This window comes from Tamandua tetradactyla, chromosome 13 (genome assembly GCF_023851605.1).
Source record: "Tamandua tetradactyla isolate mTamTet1 chromosome 13, mTamTet1.pri, whole genome shotgun sequence".
Lineage (NCBI taxonomy): Eukaryota > Metazoa > Chordata > Mammalia > Pilosa > Myrmecophagidae > Tamandua > Tamandua tetradactyla.
The window spans coordinates 27,626,023-27,646,381 of NC_135339.1; the positions used below are offsets into that span (position 1 = coordinate 27,626,023).

General features: G+C 51.2%; 1 protein-coding gene and 2 pseudogenes across 2 annotated transcripts; all 3 read left to right on the forward strand.

Annotated features, from left to right (window-relative positions):
- The first annotated feature begins 401 nt into the window (after positions 1-401).
- Positions 402-17,193, forward strand: TACR2 (tachykinin receptor 2). 2 transcript variants are annotated; one of them, XM_077125068.1, is made up of 5 exons: positions 402-1,482; positions 6,866-7,060; positions 11,098-11,251; positions 12,569-12,765; positions 15,652-17,193. In XM_077125068.1, exons 1-5 carry the CDS (start codon positions 1,091-1,093, stop codon positions 15,866-15,868), a joined length of 1,155 nt encoding a protein of 384 aa, XP_076981183.1. In that variant the 5' UTR covers positions 402-1,090; the 3' UTR covers positions 15,869-17,193. The 2 variants fall into 2 exon arrangements, with proteins under 2 accessions (XP_076981183.1, XP_076981182.1); XM_077125067.1 differs by lacking the exon at positions 6,866-7,060.
- On the forward strand, positions 16,250-20,000 carry LOC143653353 (EH domain-binding protein 1 pseudogene; annotated as a pseudogene).
- Positions 18,157-20,000, forward strand: LOC143653354 (EH domain-binding protein 1 pseudogene; annotated as a pseudogene).
- Positions 20,001-20,359: the final 359 nt, after the last annotated feature.

The window sequence follows — 20,359 nt, forward strand, 5'->3', positions numbered from 1 at the left end:
GGTCACAAATCCCTGAAGCTCTTTTGATGTGCCAACACCTGTGCTAAATACAGTTTATGAGCATCATCTAATTGAAAACTCACAAGATGTGAGACGTGGTTTCTCTGTTTTTTTCAAGTGGTGAAGCCAAAGCTCTGAAAGGTTAAATGATTTGCCCAGGTGTGGTCCCCAAGTGTCTGCTCCTGTCGTCTTGTAGACGTGGCCTCTGTCCCAGCTGAATCTACACACCCCATGGAGAACTGTACCCACGACCCTGGCCAGCCCAGCCCCCACCCCTGTGCCCCTATTTCCCCCTGGCCCCTCCCTGCCTCGGCCCAGCTGTCCCAGCAGGGGGTGGGACAAGGGATGGGAGCCCAAGCCACACCTCGTGAGCCAAGGCCCTTCCCCGCCCGGCACGGGACAGAGCTGCAGAGGCAGCAGCCAGGGCCGGGCAGCTGGCAGAGCTGCGAGCACATCCTGGCCCTCCGCCCCAAACCCGGAGAGCCAGCCTGCTCCGGGCAGTGGACCTGCGGAATCCACAGACTGCGGCTGAGCACTCCTCAGCATGGGCCACCTTTCCCGTCCGATCTAGGATGTTTCCTGGGTAGCAGTAGGAGGGCTCTGGGTTCAGATCCGGCCTTGTCACCAACTCCAGCTCGCTGACTGACTCGGACTGGTCACTTCCCTTCTTGGAATCTCAGTGTCTCCAGCTTGGACTGGTCACTTCCCTTCTTAGAATCTCAGTTTCTCCAACTCGGACTGGTCGCTTCCCTTCTTGGAACCTCAGTTTCTCCATCTCTGCAGGGAAGGGGTTGAACCAATGATTTCTAACGTTGGTTCCTGCTCTGAAACTGTGATTTGGATTCCAGGTTTGCAGAGTCTGGCCGGGACGTGGAACTCTGAAACGACACTGGCTCTGGGCTGGGTTTTCTGCTCATCCTAACTCATCTTTGCTTAGGTCCCAGGTCATGTGACCCCACCCTCCCTGATGCAGCCTGGTGCCTGCTGTGCTTTCTCCCTGTGGCCCACATAGCAGAGGGGACCTCCCGTCCACAGCAGGCCCCAGGGGAGCTGCATAGCTGGGCTCCTCCTCTCCGGCCCAGAGGTGGCCATGGGGGGCTGTGGCGCCGAGGTGGACGCCAACGCCTCGTCTGGCCCTGAGGGCGACATCACGGACCTCACGGCCTTCTCCATGCCCGCCTGGCAGCTGGCGCCGTGGGCCGCAGCCTACCTGGCCCTGGTGCTGGTGGCCGTGACCGGCAACACCATGGTCATCTGGATCATCCTGGCTCATCAGAGGATGCGCGCGGTGACCAGCTACCTCATCGTCAACCTGGCCCTGGCCGACCTTTGCCTGGCCACCTTCAACGCCGCCTTCAACTTCGTCTACGCCAGCCACAACATCTGGTACTTTGGCCGTGCCTTCTGCTACTTCCAGAATCTCTTCCCCATCACGGCCATGTTCGTCAGCATCTATTCCATGACCGCCATCGCCGCCGACAGGCAAGAGAGGCTGCGGGGAGCTGCGGGCACGGGCGGAGGGGGCTGCTCAGGCGGCTGAGGCTGGCGCGGGTGGGTGGAGGGCACCCACTCGCCGAGGTGGCGTGGCCCGCGAAGGGCACTGCTTCCCAGACCTGGCCGTGAGCCAAAGCTCGGCCTCTGGAAGTGGACGGGCAGAGGAATGAATGAAGCAAATAGGGTTAAGGTGAGACACGGGAAAGAACTTTGCCATAGATGGGTTGTTCAAGGCTGCGAGGGGAGAAGTGAGGCAGAGATTTAGGGACCTTCTGGAATGTTCTTCTCTGTGTTTGGTCTTTGTTTTGGTGTCTTTCTTTTAGCAAGAGGAAATTGCTTATATTGATTTCCTTTTCCAGACAGACTATGGGAGGGGGGGAATGTGATAGGGCACGCAGTTACTCTAGAATGCAAAGTATTGATTTCCCCAGCATATGGTTGCTCTCCGGGTCTGCAGACGGTGATGTTCGGTGGGAGGAGTTAGCTGTAAACAGTTCCAGAGCCCTTTGAAAGTTGTTTGGGGGCAGGCAGGGTCCAGGGTGGATATGCAAGGGGAACTTCGGGTGTTCAGGTGGGTATAAGTCAGATAGATAGCAATCAAAAAGGAACATGGGAAAGACATAGGGGGTGTGGGAGGCGGGGTGAAGGCCAGGAACCCTTGGAGATACAGGCTTGGTCTGGCTAAGCCTGAGCCTCACAGCCCTTTGCTGAGACACCCCACCCCACCCCAACTGCCCCTGCCACCTCTCACCCAGAGAAGCTTACCTTCTCTGCTCTTGGCTGTTTTAATATGGAGTTTCCCTTAAGATTTCATCTGCAAAAAAAAAGTTTCCATTAATTAGAAAAGGGAAAAAAGGAGGTTTGAAAAACATTCATTGAGGATAAGCCTCTAATTCACACCAGAGAAACTAAGGCTAGAGACAGGCAGGAGGCAGGATCTCCTGAGGGCAGCCAGCAAGTCGGGGTACAGCCAAGCGCCTGGGCCTCAGGCTCTCAGCACAGGAGTGTCCCCTCATCACCTCACAGCACCCCTCCCCCACCATCCAAAGCACCCTAACACCCCTGGATGTTTCCGAAAGGCCTCACTAGTGTTTCCTTTTCATTCACTCAACAAATGTTTGAGTTTCTCTCTGTGTCAGGCACAGGTCTGGAGACTGGGGAGCACACCAGTGGGAAAAACTAGTCCCAAATTCCTAGCCTCGTGAAGCTTTCCTTTTAAAGGGGCACAAGACTAGACTGTAGAGGGCAGGATGGAAGGCAGGAAACAAGACAGGAAGCTGCTGCAACAATCCAGGTGAGCATAGGTACGTGGAACCTGGAATAGGGCATGAGATTTCGTAGGTTCATCCAGTGTGATGCCCCGATAAATCCCAGAGTGATTTGAACAGTGAATAAAGAAGCATTTACAAAGTCCCCTCGGAAGAATGGCGAGAAAGGGGGAAAATTCGACTTCCCCATTTGGAGAATTCCTGATATTCTCACAAGCAGTGGGGACAACCAAAGCAATAGGCTGAGCCCTCAATCTTGGGGTTTGTTCATATGAAACTGCAGAGGATAGGCTAAGTCTACTTAAAATTAGGCTTAAGAGTCACCCCCAGAGAACCTCTTTCGTTGCTCAGACATGGCCTATCTCTCTCTCAGCCAACATGGCAAGCAAATTCACTGCCCTCCCCCTCTCTACGTGGGACATGACTCCCAGGGGTGTAAACCTCCCTGGCAACATAGGATAGAAATCTTAGAATGAACCGGGACTCCGCATCAAGGGATTGAGAAAACGTTCTCAACCAAAAGTGGGAAGAGAGAAATGAGACAAAATAAAACGTCAGCGGCTGAGAGATTTCAAACAAAGCTGAGAGGTTATCCTGGAGGTTATTCTTATGCATTATATAGATATCTCCATTTTAGTTTAAGGTGTATTAGAGAGGCTAGAGGGAAGTACTTGAAACTGTAGAGTTGTGGTCCAGTAGCCATGTTTCTTGAGGATGATTGTATAATGATATAACTTTCACAATGTGACTGTGTGATTGTGAAAACCTTGTGTCCTTTTATCTATGGTATGGATGGATGAGTAAAAAAGAGAGATTAAAAATAAATAAATAATAGGGGGAACAAATGTTTAAAAAATAATCCAGATGAGAGAGGATGGTGTGCCAATAAAGGACACTTATCCATTCATTTTTTCATTCATTCATTCAAAAAATATTTATCCAACACCTGCTATGGGCAGACACTGTACTGGGTGGGCACTGGGGAAAAAGCAGATAAAGATGCCTCCTTGGAAGAGTTAGACAGTAAACACATAAATAAATTATGTATTGTGTTTTGAGGTCCTGAGTGCTGTGAAAAAATGAGAGTGTAAAGGGGACCAAAGGTGTGTGTGAGAGAGTGGGGGTGGGGTGGGGGCAAGGTCAAAGTGTTAGAGTATCAGGACAGGCCTCTTTGTGAGGGAGGGGTCTGAGCAAGGGTGGAAGGAGGTGAGGGGGGGTGCCCTAGGCCTCTCGGGAAGGAACATCCTCAGCAGACGGCACAGCGGGGGCAGGGGCTTGGCTGGTGTGTGTGTGAGAAGCGGTGGGAGGCAGGGCAGGTCCCTTGCTCAGTGCCCACAATAGGAACTTCCCCGCCCAGGGCGAGGGCTCAGAAAAATGCGAGGCCACATCCAGTCATCCTGATCGTGTCCCCAGACTCGATTTAATGCCAGGGAGGAAGCCTCAGGGAGCATCCAAGGCCCAAAGCCATTTCGGGAGCATTTGAAGGAGACGGGCAGGAAGCTTGACCAGTCGCCTGCTGCCCCCTGCCTCAGACTTCCCCAGCGGACCTCATCGCTTTTGCACAACCACCCTACATGGCCGGAATTGCTATTCCCCTCTTCACAGAGGAAGGAACAGGGGCCCAAAGAGCTCAGGTTATTTGCTAACCAAGTGATGGTGTCAGGACTCAAATCCAAATCACTTCAAATACAAACGCCCAAGGCTGGCGCTTCCATTAATGGGTTAAGGGAAAAGCTCCCCTGACTCCACCCCACCTCCCGGAACAGGCAGGGAACCTAATGCTCCAAGTAGACCCTCCTGTTACCTGACATCATCTAATGGGTGGGGAGGCGGGGAGTGGATGCTGTTCTCGAACCTTCAGGAAATGGGCCCACTCCTCTTGCTGAATTACTCAGCCCGGGTCCACACTGTCCCCGCCCACCCCACAGACTCGCCAAAGTCAAGGGGGAAGGTCAGTGACACAGGGTGGGGGATGGGGGGATGTGGAGGTGGGGGGTGGGAGGGTGGAGAATGGGGGAGGGCTTGGCAATCATCCAGCAGCACCCCTGGCTGTGTCTTTCATAGAAATTACAAAACTCAGCTGTTGCAGAAATCTAAGCTCATCGCTAATTACCGGTCTCCAGACCTGCTGCTAGATCTTGTTATTTAATGGGTTAATAAAGCAGCACATATATTGCTATGCCCCAAATTTATTATATACATATATTATTTGGGGGGGGGGAGGTGGTACATGGTCTGGGAATTGAACCCGGGTCTCCCGTATGGAAGGCAAGCATTCTACCACGGAACCACCTGTGCACTCCTACTTTATATTTTAAAAACTGTTTTTCAGTGTAACTGGTTTCCTTCGTAATCCTGTGTATTATACATTTTCCCACCTTTTTTTTAAATTAGAGAAGTTACAGGTGTACAGGGAAGTGGTGCAGAAAGTACAGAACTCCCCTTAACCCCTGTCTCACACGCAGTCTTCCCTATTATTAACACTGTGCATTCATGCGGTATCTTTGTTATAATTAATGAGATAATATCATTATAATTAGACTATTTAGTGTAGCCCGTAATTTATACTAAGGTCTACAGTTCGTGTTGTACAGTTCTAGGGGTTTTGTACGTTTTTATCCTGATAGCATAGCCACAACCTATGTCCCCCGCTTTTAACCACATTCAAGTACACAATTCACAGGTTATCACGTTCACAACGCTGTGTTTCCACCACCACCATCCATCACCACGACATCACCATCACCCCAAAGTGCGGCTCTATATTTTATTCATGTAAAGACATTATTCATAGGAGGGGCTTGGCGTGCCAAGGCCCGTGACACAAAGCGTGTCCCGCTCAAGCCCTAGGCCGCCCTCTCCCTCCGGGTCACACGGCACATCAGCGGCGGGCAGGGCCAGGCAGGCTGCTCGGTTCCTGGGTGAATGGTGCCCTTCCAGCGTTTAACCTTGGGGAAGCGGCTGCTCCCCTGCAGCTCCCCCTTCCTTGGTCAGGGCCCTAGACCCACGTGGCCTCAGTGCCACCCCCCAAAGGCCCCAGGACACCCCTACACGGTCTTTCTGGGTCCTGCAGCAAAGGGGAGCCAAATCTACAGGATACCGGGAGCAGGACGGCTGAGCCAGTCTAACTTCAAAGCCAGCCAGCTCGGCCTCGTCCAAGCTGCTGTTTCATTTCTCCAAGCCTCCATTTTCTGCTGTGGTTTAAAAAAAAAAAAAAAAAACTGAGATAACTGAAAAGGTGGCAGGCCCTGCGCCTCACCAGAAGAAATGCTAAGGATAGTTCAAATCCCACAGGTTCCCCAGAGAGAGGCAGGAGCTGAGGAGATGGGACTGCTCCTGGTTGGCTCCGTGGAGGAGGAGCCTTTGGTTTGGACTTGGATGCATCTGAAGAGGAAGGCCACAGGCATGGGAGTGGGGAGGAAATGTCCCATGGAGAGGCACAAGCCAGAGGGGCCAGGGAAGACGCGCGAAGCAATGACAGAGGAGACTGGGAAGTGCACTGGCCACAAAGCACAGGGTTTTGAAGGCTGTGTTTAAAAGTTTGGAATGCGGTGTCCCAAACTATAGCCACTAGCCATATGTCCCTATCTAAACTTTAATTAATTAAAATTAAAAATTCAGTTCCTCATTCACATTAGCCACACTTCTAATGCTCAAATCCACTTGTGATTAGCAACTACAGAATGGGACAGCCTAAACAAAGAACATTTCCACCAACACAGAAAGTTCAGTGGGCAGCACAGGTTTGGATTTTGTTCGGGAGATGGTCAGGCTCTGCTAAGGCTTCTGAATAGAACAGAAGCTGGGAGAGGGGCTCGGGCAGCACAGAGCTTCAGGCTAATATTGAATGCTCCAGAGTGGCTGCACAGCTGGTGTGCAGCCATCTGACGGCATGTCCATGCAGAGAGGGAGGTGGTGTGGTGGACTGGAATTCTGGGGCACTAGCGTTATGTGTGGCTGTGGAGGGTCACCAGGCCAGCTGCCAGCATCTGCAGGCAGTGGGTAGCAGTGCACGGAATGGGCTAAACGGCAGGTCTGGCATGGAGGGATGGAGGTGGTCTGTTGGGAGGGTGACCGCCACTCACACCACCCTCTGCTCACAGGTACATGGCCATCGTCCACCCCTTCCGGCCTCGGCTCTCAGCCCCCAGCACCAAAGCAGTTATTGCTGGCATCTGGCTGGTGGCACTGGCCCTCGCCTTCCCCCAGTGCTTCTACTCCACTATCACCCTGGAACAGGGTGCCACCAAGTGTGTTGTGGCTTGGCCAGAAGACCAAGGGGGCATGACACTCCTCCTGTAAGGCCCCCTGGTTTGTGTGTGCATGTGTGTGTACCTGAGAACAAACGTATGTATTCATGTGCATGGGCATTCGTGTACATGTATGTACATAGAGTAGTGTGTGTGTACAGATGTATCTGTTCATGTACATGGATTATGTGAGTGCATGCGCACACCAAAAGTAATGCTGGCAGAGCACTTAGTAGACCCCAAGCCTGCTCTAAGCATTTTATGTATATTCACCCATTTAATTCTAACAATCTATGAGGTATTTACTATCACCATTCCCATTTTTCAGATGAGGGACTGAGACATAAGAAAATTAAGTTGTTAACCCAAGGCCACACAGCTAGTAAGTGGTGGGATTCAAACCCAGGTAGTCCCACTTCAGAGCCCAATCTTCTAAGCACTCTGCTACTTAAATAAGATGTGTACCCTTCAATAAGAAATACGCAGGCAAGGAGAACTTATGCCTACTGATAATTATGCTTAAGAGTCACCCCCAGAGAGCCTCTTTTGTTGCTCAGATGTGGCCTCTCTCTCTAAGCCAACTTGGCAGGTGAACACGCTGCCTTACGTGGAACATGACTCCCAGGGGTGTAAATCTCCCTGGCAATGTGGCACCTGACTCCCAAGGATGAGCTACGACCCAGTATCATCAGATGAGGAAGACTTCTTGACCAAAAGGAGGAAGGGAGAAATGAGACAAAATAAAGTCTCAGTGGCTGAGAGATTCCATACAGAGTCGTGAGGTTACCCTGGAGGTTATTCTTATGCATTATGTAGATATTTGTTTTTAGTTTATGGTGAGGCTCTAGGGAAGTACCTGAAACTATTGAACTATGTTCCAGTAGCCTCAGTTCTTGAAGACAACTGTATAACCATATAGCTTTTACAATGTGACTGTGTGATTGTGAAAAAAAAAATGCAGGCATGCAGTGTGCATGCAATGATTATGCATGTGTGCTACACTCAGTTGTGCACATATGTTTGTAAGTATGTGGGTGTTTGTAGATGTGTGGTGTGCACACAGGAATCTGTGTGCACGTGTGGGGGGAGGCATTGTACATGCTCAGGCCTTGGACAGAGCACTGAAGTGGAAAGAGTGGGTGGGTGGAGCCTGGGATACCCGGTGCTGCTCCATGCTGATGACAGGTTGGGAGGGGCCAGAAGAACTCAGGCCCAGCTGGGTCAGTCCTTTCCCCATTCTGGGTCTCAGTTTCCTTGTTTCTCACAGCGTGATTCTATGATCCCCAAATATTGCATGCACCATTGGTTAGCAGAGGACAAAGAATTAATTGAGGGAGTGGGTTTTGCAGCCAGCCAGCCAGGTAGGAGTCCTGCTCTGCTCCCTCCTGATGGAGGACCGCACAGGGCCCCTTGCCCTCTCTGAGCCTCTGGCTCCTTCTCCTTAAAAGGAAGATAAGTAATAGTGCCATGCTCACAAAACATGGTACTGTCATTCAGGATGTGGTCGTTTCAATAGGGGACAAACAAAAACAGACCTGGAGGGGAAGGTTTAGTCCAACCAACCTCCAGCCAAGTGAGCAGGAGGATGCGGCATGCTCTGAGCTGAGGGCTGCCAGGTAAGCATGGCCACACAGCCCCCTGCCTCTACCTGCTTTAACAGCCCTCCCTCCCCCAACAGATGCCCCTAACTGGCCTCCATCTGTCCTGAGCACCTGCCAAGAGAAGGCCCTTCTTGTCGCCTTCAGTGCTAGAGAAGCATCTTTCCTCTGAGAAGCCTGCTCCCAGGGGCTGATGAGGCTCAAGGACAGCCCTGCCTGGGGTCTCTGCCCCCACCCCCCACCCCACTCTCTCAGAGGGATCCCCAACCACGAGGAAGTTGTGCGTGTAGGGAAAGTGCCCCCCCCCCCCCCCCCCCCCCCCCCGGCTCAGGGAGTGATGAGAACAGAACACTTTGGCAATGGCCACTGGGAGGCGATATTTCTCCACCTAAATCCAGGCTTGTCGACCCGACCCAGGTATAAGCTTCAGCTCTCTCCTAATGGCAAGTTCCAACCCTGCTTCTGGCAACAGGAAAAAACAGGCGGGCAAGAGTGGCTAGGAAAGCCTAGCCTTGTTGTTACTTAGAATTCTGAGAGAGGATTTGGGGAAAGCCTGGTTTATGCATGAGAATGTGTTACTCTTTGTCTTGGGTGACAGAGCCTCTAATAAGAGTTAGATTCCGTGTGTGTAGAGGGTGAGAGTCTGATGAAATGACACATGTTCTCTGTGGGAAAATGCACATACACCCCAAAATCAAAATGGAAAGAGTCCAGTCTGAGAGGGGGAAGCATTCCCTAATTTTGGCAGGTCCTAGGATCTTGGTCCCCATGACTCCTCTGAGGTCCCTCCTGTGTGGAAACCTAGCTCAGGGTGAATTCCTATCCTGCAACCCATTTCACATTTTGAAAGATCCTTAGAGATTACCTCCTCAGTTTATAGATGGGGAAACTGAGGCTGAGGGAGAGACCTGATTGCCGAAGGACTCACTTCAAATTAGAGATGGGACAAGAGCCCTATTATTTTTATCACACAAAATTGACCCTCCATGAAAGGAAATCGTTCAAAGTGTTAAGTCTGTAGTGCTGCTTTATATGGTACAGACTTCCTGTGCCTCTGTAGGTCTCAGTGTCCCCCCTCAGGATAATAAAGCAAGTGGCCTGGTTGACCCTCAAGATTTTTCTTATTCAAACACTAATCTGATAATGAAGGTGAAGTGGCCGGTGTCTGGCACTTGCTCTTCTTGCTCCCTTCTTACCTGCTCTGACGGCAAGGCTCTCAACCCAGATCCTAGATGAGGATCAGGGGGTCTAGGAGCTCCCAAACATTTTGTAAAATTGGCATTCTTGCCAAAGGAGCATGCAAGCAGAATTTCTAATTGCCTGGCTTCAGGAGAGAAATTTGCTGAAGCCATCTGCTCCCCTCCCTTGGGGTGCCAGTGCTTCTTGAAAGAAGCCCAGCACAGCTGGACACAGAGGGGCTGGAGAACACCTTAGTCCACCTAGTAAGAAAGAAAAGAAGTCATGTGGCAAGGGTCTCAGGCCCACTCATGGGATGGTGAAAGGGCTCCCTCTGCAGACCCGGCTTGGAATCAGTCCTCAGCCACCACCTTGTCGGAGGGAGGCCCTGGCATCACTCAGGGACACAGAACACACGTGTTCTTGACTTTACCTTTCCAAAAGGAGAAAGATAATGGGGGTCGGGGTGAGGTGGCACTCTGGGCCGCGTGCTCACAGGTGATGTAAAGAGAGCATTTACTGCCATGTCGCCCACCTAATGCTGACGGGTGGGAAACAGATGACACAATAGTGTATACAATATGGGGCTTTCCCACTGCCCATTTCTTGACAGGGACATTAGTGCAGGATGGAACCACGTTACCTTCAGTAACTTTAGCTAGCTGGCCAGCTGGGCACACAGATATAGAGATTTTGTATAGATAATATATATTTTCTAATATATGCATATATAATTCTATTGAGCCCATATGTATTATCTAACATATATGATTCTGGAAGGAAACGTGCCTGTTAAGTGGTGGGAGCCGGGTAAGTGATTTTACTTCCTCCATTCTCAGTGGCATTTTTAAAATTTTAAACAAATGTACTACCTAGTTAAGTTTTTCATGCCTACTAATTTTTATTAGTATTTCTTCCTTGTTTGGCACTTGTCTATCACAAGGAAGGCAGCAGGGCTGATTTACGAAGCCCTGCAGAGTGACGGGAGCGTCCTAGCTGGACACAGGAGTGTCCTCCGGGGCCGAACCGCCCCCTCGGCGCCTAGGAGAGCGCCCTGTATCCCGCTTCAGCCGCCCGCCTGCAGTTCTCACCCCGCGCGGCAGGGGAACCCGCTTCTGTTATATGAGCGAGCGAAGGCTGCCTTTTTTTTTTTTTTTAAAGCCAAGCCAAGGCCCTGGGATAGTGGCCCGCGGACGCGGGACACAGAGCCAGGACCGCGGCTCAAGGGCGCCCGCGGGGTTCCGGGGACCGCACACTGGCAGGCGTTGGAGTCAGGCCGGCCAGTGCCCAGACCCCGCGTTGTCCCTGCAGGTACCACGTGGCCGTGATCGCCCTCATCTACTTCCTGCCCCTGGTGGTGATGTTCGTCGCCTACAGCGTCATCGGCCTCACGCTCTGGAAGCGCGCGGTGCCGGGGCACCAGGCGCACGGCGCCAGCCTGCGCCACCTGCAGGCCAAGAAGAAGGTGGGCGCCGGGGGGCGTGGCTGACCCGGATCCCGCCCCTGGGAAACGCTCTTCCCGGCTCAAGGCCCGCCCCCAAGGGGGATGGACCGCGCCTGGGCTGCAGGGATCCACGGGTGATGTGCCGTGTCCTAAACCCTGGACCAGACGCTGAATTCATTCCTCCTGGGCGGGAGGGTCTTTGGCCCCATAGAGTTAAGGAACTTCCCAGAATCTTAGGAGAATAGGGAAATCCTAAAGCCTCACACAATGTCAGATCTTCCAAGAATCTTAGGATGATAGAGTCTTTTTGTTTGTTTATTTGTTTGTTTGTTTTTTACATGGGCAGGCACCGGGAATCGAACCCAGGTCCTCTGGCATGGCAGGCAAGCATTCTTGCCTGCTGAGCCACCATGGCCTGCCCAGGATGATAGAGTCTTAAATTCAGTCTTCTTGAATATCAGAATGAGGAATCTAAGAAGGCTATAGAACCATAGGAGCCTCCTTGCTAGAAGTGCTGGAACCACAGCCCTCAGAGATCATGGAGATGGGGTTGTCCTCCAGGTTGATGTCTGTCTTCAATTTCCACCCACTCTCCATGCCCACCTGAAGTGCCACTGCACCCCTCCTCACCATCTGGGGTCCCCCAAGGACACTGATGTAGCATTCTATGCTCAGACCCCCTCCCTTCACTCTCAATCACAGCCCACTCTCAGCATGTCCCTTTCCACCAGGCGACCAGTGGCCGACTGGGTTAATCACAGCACAGATGTGGGTTAAGTCCCGCTTCTCACCTGCTGTTAAGCACTTTTCACAGGGTTGCTCAGGGAGGTGGTGGGCAGGGATGCCATCCAAGTGCCCCTCCTCCTGGGAAGGTGGTCCCAGTGGGGTGCTGGGCCTGCCAGCAGGGTTTGTGGAGGCTGGGCCACGAGGGTGGAGAGGTGGGGATGCCGGCCTCCAAGGCCGTGGACAGAAGGGCTGTAGGGGACACAGATCCTAGGGAGCAGAGGGAGGCCTGGCACAGGGAACCCCTAAGGATGGAGTTAGAGGGAGAACTCATCCAGGAAGACTTTTGGAAGAGGTGGCATTTGTGTTGGGGAAAGTACTTCAAAGGAAGATTTGGGAAGGACAGTGGTATGGACAGAAGGACCAGCCTGGTGGCGGGTGGGGCTCTGATATGTCTGGGCAGCAGAGGCTTCAGAGGCCTGAGAAGGTAGAAGAAGAAAGGGCCTGATTGTGGAGAGCTTCCCAGGCCAGCCTGAAGGCCACCCCAGTCTGCCCCCGGGGGCTTGGGGCTCGGGGCTCTTGGCTGAGGAGTGACCTCCATCTCCCCTGGGCCAGTTCGTGAAGACCATGGTGCTGGTGGTGGTGACCTTTGCGGTGTGCTGGCTGCCCTACCACTTCTACTTCCTCCTGGGCCACTTGCAGAAGGATATCTACTGCCACAAGTTCATCCAGCAGGTCTACCTGGCCCTCTTCTGGCTGGCCATGAGCTCCACCATGTACAACCCCATCATCTACTGCTGCCTCAACCACAGGTGAGCCCTGCGCCGGCCCCTCTCTCAGCCCTCAGGACCCCACCTGGGTGCACCTGCCCAACTCGACCTCCACTGCTCCAGCCTGAGTCTCTGCCCCTCTGCCCCTCGTGCCCATGAGAGAAGGCCGTCCTTGCAAGTCCAGCCCCCAGCACAATCCTCCCTCTCCTTGGGGCCTAGTTTGAGCCCCATCTCCTCCCTAAGATGTGGCCAGGCCGCCTCTCTGTCTGCTGCTCCTGTAGTAACCTCGAGCTCTCCCTTCTGGGGTCTACGTCAGAGAGAATGAGGGGCAAAGCCTGAGAGAGGCAGCAGAAAACAGAAAGGGAGAAAGGAATGTGGGAGGGGGAGGAAAGCAGGACTTGCTTCTGTCCTGGCATCTGAGAGAGCTTCCTGTGGTGAGGAAAAGCTCCAAGGCGCAGTGGACAGCACCACCCTGCGCCGTCCTAAGCCCTCGGCTGCGGGAAGCTGGGGGCCGTGACTTGGGGGCGGGGTGCCGGCTGCTGCCTGGGAGGATGTCAGCGCATTTCCTGCCTTGAGTGGCTTCCAGGGCAGTGGGGAAGCAGTGGGTAAGACAGCTGGGAGCAGGAGGCCAGGGTCTCATTTCTCCCTCAGGTACCAGCTGGTTCTCCTGGTCCTTGCACTGTGGGAAAGCCGCCTCCCAGAGGACTGGCACATACTCTGGGGCACTTGGAGAACTGGGGGACAGGTTGGGGGTAGTGGCCGGCAGGGACCCTAGCCGCCAGGTTCTTTGCAGAGCAGGCCTTTTTCACCCTCGGAAGCTCCCGAAGGTGGGGCCAAGCAAAAGGAGACGAGGCCTCAGCAAGACAGCCCTATGGGTGAGGGGACCCTGGGCCTTTTGCCATTTCCCTGGGTGCTCAGGCCACACATGGTGCCAGGAGGGACTCTGTCGCTCAGACACTGCACCCACCTGGGGAAGGCCAGAAACAAGTGAAAGAATTAAGATTTGGGGGTGTTTGCTGGTTGCCAGAACCCTCCTTTATTTCCCAACAGGAGAGAGGTAGGTATTATTCCCATTTCACAGATGAGGAAACTGCCTTGGAAAGGAAGAGATTCCTGTGAACTCAAACAGCTCACAGTGGAACCAGGATTCTAGGTCTCTCCAAGGCCTGTGCTCCTCTCCCCACAGCAGACAGTCCCCTCTGGGGGTGAGAGAGAGCTGGGAGTCAGGGAGGGGCCACCCCGCAGTGTCCAGGCTTCGGTCACTCTCCTGCTTCCCAACGACACAGTGCCAGGACTCTGAACCCCACCGTAGGGAGCGCAATGATCCCAAATGGCTTCTGAATTGCTCGTCACGTGGTGACGCTGGCTCTGAGGTAGGGCTGACGCTCCTGTGGGAATCTTCATTCAATCAGCCAAGGTTTCTCACGTGGCTACATGTGCCCACCATGTGCCCCCGTGCCTGAGGAGAGGACAGAGAACGAAAACAAAGACCCCTGTCCTTGGGGAGCTGACTTCCTAGCAGGGGAGGCAGCCATTAAAGGCAGGGAGGAAATGATCCCCGCAGTGTCCTAGAAGGTGAGAAGCCGTGTGGACAAAGAAAACCTGGACCAGGGTGAGGATGAGGGTGCCGGGGGAGTGGTGGGCGCAGGAGTTGCAATTTCACAGGATGGTCAGGGCCAGCTCGCTGAGGCGTCATCTGACAACTGCAAGGACGGAGTGGGCTCTGCGGCTCTCTCGGGAAGAGAATCCCAGGCAGAGGGCACAGCCAGTGCTGTGGCCCCAGGGTAAGGGCAGGCCTTGGACTTGAACTCCGGGTTGGGGAGCCAATTCCGCTTTCTGAGCTGGGGAAGACCTGTTCTGACCTACAGAACCGGCTTGGCCACTTTGGACCCTAAGGGGATGAGGGTGCAGGCAGGGAGATAGATAAGAAGTTATTGCAGCAGCCCAGGTGAGGGACGGTGGTCAGAGAGTGCACACTGCTAAGGCAGAGCCGACAAGCTGCAGTGGGTGGGAGGTGGCATGGGAGAGGAAGTCCAGGTTCTTGGCCTGAACAAATGGAAGGATGAGTCCTCAGGACTGAGATGGGGAGGGCGGTGGAGGCGGCTGGGGAAGGGGGGCGGAGCGTGGGGAGGATGATTAGGAGCTCCCCTGGGGATCTGCTGAGTGTGGATGTCAGTTACAGAGAACATCAAACACCAAAGGTGCTTGTGCTTAAGCCACATAGCGGACTCTTGTGGAGCCACAAGGCGTGTCCTAGTCCCCTGGAACATGGAACCCTGCACCCCCAGGGAAAAGGCAACACGGTTCTCCCTGCTCTCAGCCTTTGCACAGGATCTCATTTCTGCTTCTCTGAGCAACCGGTGCACTTTTTCTGCCAACCATTTTGTCTGTTTACTGTTGTCTGCTTCCTCATAATTCCAGTTTACATGTAGCTCTTCAGTGCCCCCATGGGGAAAGCTGTTTGTTTTAAGCAAATGTACCCAAACTTAGTATTTCCATGGCTGTATTTTCTTTCAAAGCAGTCCCTTGGAGGAGCATCCTTATTCCACCAACAGCACCAGAGTCTCAATTTTAACTGGCTCCTCCCTGAATACCCTTGTAGAAGCCAGTTAAGAAATCAAACAAGAAAATTGGCTGTCCCTTATAATTACATTTGTTTGTTATAACAAATGATTGGATTTAGCTTCATTACCACTTCAATCACCAGACTTGGCTAGATTACTTCTGGCTGTTCCCATGTTTAAATCCACTAAAAAAAAAAAAAATGAGTTTCTTAAGAGACACCGAGCAATGATAGGTTCCTCCTTGGTGTGTGGCAGCCAGTGTCCTCTGGAGTGAAGAGGACACTCCTGGAGGACGGGGTGTGGCCACACAATAGCTCCTGTACTGCGCCCTGACTCCAGGCTCATGGTGACCCTCCCCACCCAGGTTCCGCTCTGGATTCTGGCTTGCTTTCCCTTGCTGCCCATGGGTCATGCCAACCGAGGAAGATAAGCTTGAGCTGACCCGCACTCCATCCCCCTCCATGAGGGTCAACAGGTGTCACACTAAAGAGACTTTGTTTATGACCTGGGATGTGGTCTCCTTTGAGGCTACCAAAGGGCAAGTTGGGGGTCCCCAAGATGGGGTACCCACTGAGCCCTGAAGCCCTATGCATGCTACAGGGCCAGGCCTAGCACTTTTGGAGATGCAGCCAATCAAGAGGACAAGATCTGAAAGCTAGGTCTGCTTCCTACCTTTCTCTACACTAATGGAAAAACAAAGTGGGGCCAAGAGCCATGCAGAGAACGCTGCCTCTAAGAAGGCCCAGCCACTGCCCCAGAGTCTGCTTCAGGGGGGGCTATACAAGTCAGAGAAAAATAGTGTGAACTGACATTTATCTAGTCCAAGAGCTGCAAGCTCAAATGCCTTCCTGGGGCCAAGCATACAAAATAAATGAGTGAATAGGATCAAATATAAAAGAAAAACTGCAAACATGTTGACAAAAGGCAACCGACTTCCAGCCTCAGTGTTGAGGTCATCGGGAATGGTGGAGACCAAGGCAACCCGGCAGAGCTAGGCTTCCAAAGGGGACAGTGGCGATTCAGCTCTGGACAGATGTTGCCAGATGGTCATGGGAACCCATTGCCAGGTCTTCTAATCTTCCAACAGAGACCAGCAATCCAAATTTGTGAGGCCTTCAGATTTGTTCAGTTTGTCTTATGTTTTCATAACTTTGGGTAAGCCAAACAAAACACGTTTGTAGGCAGAATACAGGTGAATTATCAGGCAAAATACAAAAAGGAGGAAGCTTCTTGTTTTACAGAGTCCATCAGTGTGAGTCAACCCAGGGCTTCTCTGTCTCAGCACTCAAGAACTCAGATACAGCCCACTGCAGACAAAGGTTAAGGGTCAACAGGAGGATGAAGGTGGCGGTGGGCGGGGGGCTACTGCTGGGTGCTGAACCGCGGTGAAGGCTCTGGCAGGGTTTTGTAGGGTGGAGGTCGGTCATAAGGTGATTCTGTTAGGGAGGGGTCGGCCTGGAGGGGCGCCATCCGCCTGAGGGCTGCAGACCCCGGCTCCTGTACCCACCGTGGCTGGCTCCGGTGTTGATGTGGCTGCGGCACTGGGGAGGGAACAGGGCCAATCTCAGCCCAACAGTGGGATTAGAGTCCCCCAGAAAACCCAGCATATAGCCCATGAGGTGGAATGGTGATGTCTCCATGAGGGAACCCCCTTTCATTCATCCCGTCCTGTATATCACACTATTCTCCACTGGGCCACGCACCTAAAATGGGATTTACCCTGCAAAACAGGGAGAAGATGTATAGACCGTAAACATCATGTCAAGTTATAGTTGAGGTTTTTTTCTAAATACCGACATACCTGCAGAGTTCTTTCGCTTTGGACCCTATGCTTTATTAAAGCTGCTGTGTTACTCACCCAAAACTGCTCCAGTGTATTAATTGATCATCCAGGCTACGGTTTGGAAGAGACTGCAGCATGTGGGAAAACACACTTCCAAGTTCCAATGTGTGGCCTCCTACCAGGAGCTGATGGTTGAGTGTACTAAAAAATGGCAACCAGATAAACATGATAGTTTGGACAAGAAGAAGCTCAAGAAAATCTTCTAAGGCTCATAGCTGGCAACTTGGAATAAAAAAATCCATACCGTGGTTTTGTATTATGGCCTGTTCTTGAAAACACTGAAATAACTGTAATACTTTTTTAAGCATCCTTATGTAGAGGAACTTAAAGATAAAGAGTGGACATTGTCATAGAAAATGAATCCCTTCTGGTGGAAGGAAAGCTCTTGCTGCTAGCAGCATCAACATGAACCATTATGCAAGCCCTATGCCAACTCAGACTGATGTCAAGTTAAAATTCAAGGCATTGTCTAAAAAAGTTGTGTCTGCCACTCTACACTTTTCTTTATCTTGCATTTTCCTTTGGGAAGGAAAAGTCACAGATGAAGACACGCAAAGTCTGGCTAGTTTGAAGCAGGCTGACATTGGCCATTTAGATGACTTTGAAGAAGATAATGAAGAAAAGGATGAGAACTGGGTGAAACGAGAAAAAGGCAGCCAAAATTACAGAGCTTATCAACAAACAACTTTTTGGATGAAGCAGAAAAGGACTTGGCCACTGTAAATCCAAGCCCATTTGGTGATCCAGATGTAACAGATTTAAATCCATTTGGAGATCCTGACTCAGAAGAACCAGACTCCTGACAATCACTTTAGTCCAAACACAGCCTCCTCTTACTGTCACAGGACTAAATGTGACACAGAACCCCCAAAATCCCAGCAGAGCTCTGGGAGGACTTCAGGATCCCATGATCCTGGAATACATCCCAATACGGATACAACCCAAGCACAGGTTTATTAGGCAAGAAGAGACTGTTGAAAACTGAGACCTTAGAATTAAGTGACTTAAATGTTAGTGATAAGAAGGATGCGTCTCAGGCGGGCCACGGTGGCTCAGCAGGCAGAGTTCTTGCCTACCATGCCAGAGATCCGAGTTCAACTCAACCCGGGTTCGATTCCCAGTGCCTGCCCATGCCAAAAAAAAGAAGAAGGATGTATCTCCATCCTTTATTTGTGAGGAAACAGATGAGCAAAATTCAGACTGTAGCCATTACTAGTAACCTGGACCAAGAAAAATTGGAGAATTCCACTCCATTGGAGTAGAGTGATCAAAGCCTGAATCACCTGTCAAAAGAAGAAGTTTATCTCATGCATTGCTCAATTCAGATACCCATATAATAGAGAGGCAGACCCTGCAAAGAAAAAACATAGTTTCCTGAAGCAGAGTCTGATTCAGATGCTGACAGAAACCACTTTAAATTAAACATCCACAAAAACAGTCCAGCATCGAATGTTATCCAGACAAGGACTGAAAGAAAGAGCAAGAGTTCTGCTTGATCAAGCGAGGGGAGATGCAGCTTTGGCGGCAGGGAATGAGCAGAATGCCAACACAGCCACTCCGCCTTACAGCGGGCAGTAAGGGATCAGCAAAATGAAGAGCAACGTCACCAGCTGAGAGGGAGAGAGCCCGTCAGCTAATAGTAGCAGCTCGATGTGGAGTGAAGATGTCAGAACTTCCCAGCTGGGGTGAAATAGCTGCAGGAAAGTTGAAAGGAACGTCCAAGGCATCTGGAGAACAAAACACTACATCGGTGGGCTTGAAGCTGAAGGAGCTCAGCCACAGTTGGCAAATTCATTGTCCAGTGCTTCTCAGAAGGCTGTAACTGAGAGCTCAAAGCAAGACATTGAGAATGTCACAGAAGGTCTCTGGATTGAAGGATTACAAAAAGCAACAGGACATTTCAGAAATCTTGTTGTGTTCAGTAAGGATTCCAAGGTTAGAAAAACTCAACTTCAGTCTTTCGGTCAATATGTTGAGAATAGGCCAGAGACGAAAAGACAGAGATCAATACAGGAAAATACAAAGAAAGCAAATGCGAAGGCGGTGGTAGCTGAAACTCAGAGGAAACCATCAGAAGATGAAGTGCTTAATAAAGGGTTCAGAGAGACACCAGCCAGTATGTTGTAGGAGAATTGGCAACACTAGAGAATGGTCAAAAGCAAATTAGCACTGGTGCCTCTCTGGTGGAGAAGAGCCTTTGCTATCTCATGGACACAGGGAGGAACACAGAAGAAGTTATGATGCAAGAATGGTTTATGTTAGTTATTTTTTTTAAATGCCTTAATAAGGCAAAGGAACCAGCTCTCTTTTCTGGAAAAAGAGTACAACCTAGAACAACGGTAGGAGCTGCTAAACCGGGAATTGCATGCAGTGCTAGCCACTGAAGGTTGACAGAAGACTGAGGCCCAGAAGTGATGTGAGCAGCTTCTGCTGGATAAGCTGGTGGCCCTGGGGCACAAGCCCGACACACGGGTCAGGGACCTGGGCATGCAGGAGAAGCAGGTCAAAGAAGAAGACAAGTATTAGAGGGAACTCTGGAGCAAAACAAAGGCAAGATGGCCAAGAAAGAAGAGAAATGAGTTCTTCAGCAGCAACCGGGCCAGAATCTCACCCAACATCGTAAAGTCTTGGGTCCCCAGACCAGAAAAAGTCAGACTCATTGCTGATTTATAGGCTGTACTTCGCGACGACTAACACCCCTTTTCCTCTCCTACCTTCAGATAATACACAGAACTACAAAATAGATGTGTTTGGGAGTTATCATGTCTCTGAAATCATGTGAAATAGATTTGCAGACACCTTATGAGAACTTTGTATTGGAGTGTTTGAGAAGCTGTTCAAAAAAGAAAAAATAAAAGCTCCCCACATTATTTTCTTTCATTTTTTTTGATGGGAGGAAAATTTGAAAATCTTTGTTGTTAATAGCGTAATGATGGTGGGAGTGGGGTTCAGAGAGGGGTAAGGAAAATGTCATGAATAAATTTTTTCTGGTCCCGCCATATGTAACACTTACTCTACTACCTTTATTTTACAATTAGAGCATACTCAATCCACTTATTAAACTGTGTTCTATTTTCCGTAGGGGTTTTTGCAGTTGTTTTGCATTTACCATAAGGATAATAGAATTCTTCTCCTCTGCTTTTCTTAGAGGAGGGTCTTTTAACATAGCCTGAGACAAGGCCTGTGACTGAAAGTGAAGCATGAGGATGAGACTAATTGACAGGCATCC

What these genes read in the sequence shown, in the direction of transcription:
- TACR2 (XM_077125068.1), top strand. Translation starts at nt 1,091, where the DNA reads ATGGGGGGCTGTGGCGCCGAGGTGGACGCCAACGCCTCGTCTGGCCCT. An exon ending in ACCGCCATCGCCGCCGACAG is followed by an intron (nt 1,483 to 6,865) that starts GCAAGAGAGGCT and finishes CTCTGCTCACAG; the next exon opens with GTACATGGCCATCGTCCACC. An exon ending in TACTGCTGCCTCAACCACAG is followed by an intron (nt 12,766 to 15,651) that starts GTGAGCCCTGCG and finishes CTCCCCACCCAG; the next exon opens with GTTCCGCTCTGGATTCTGGC.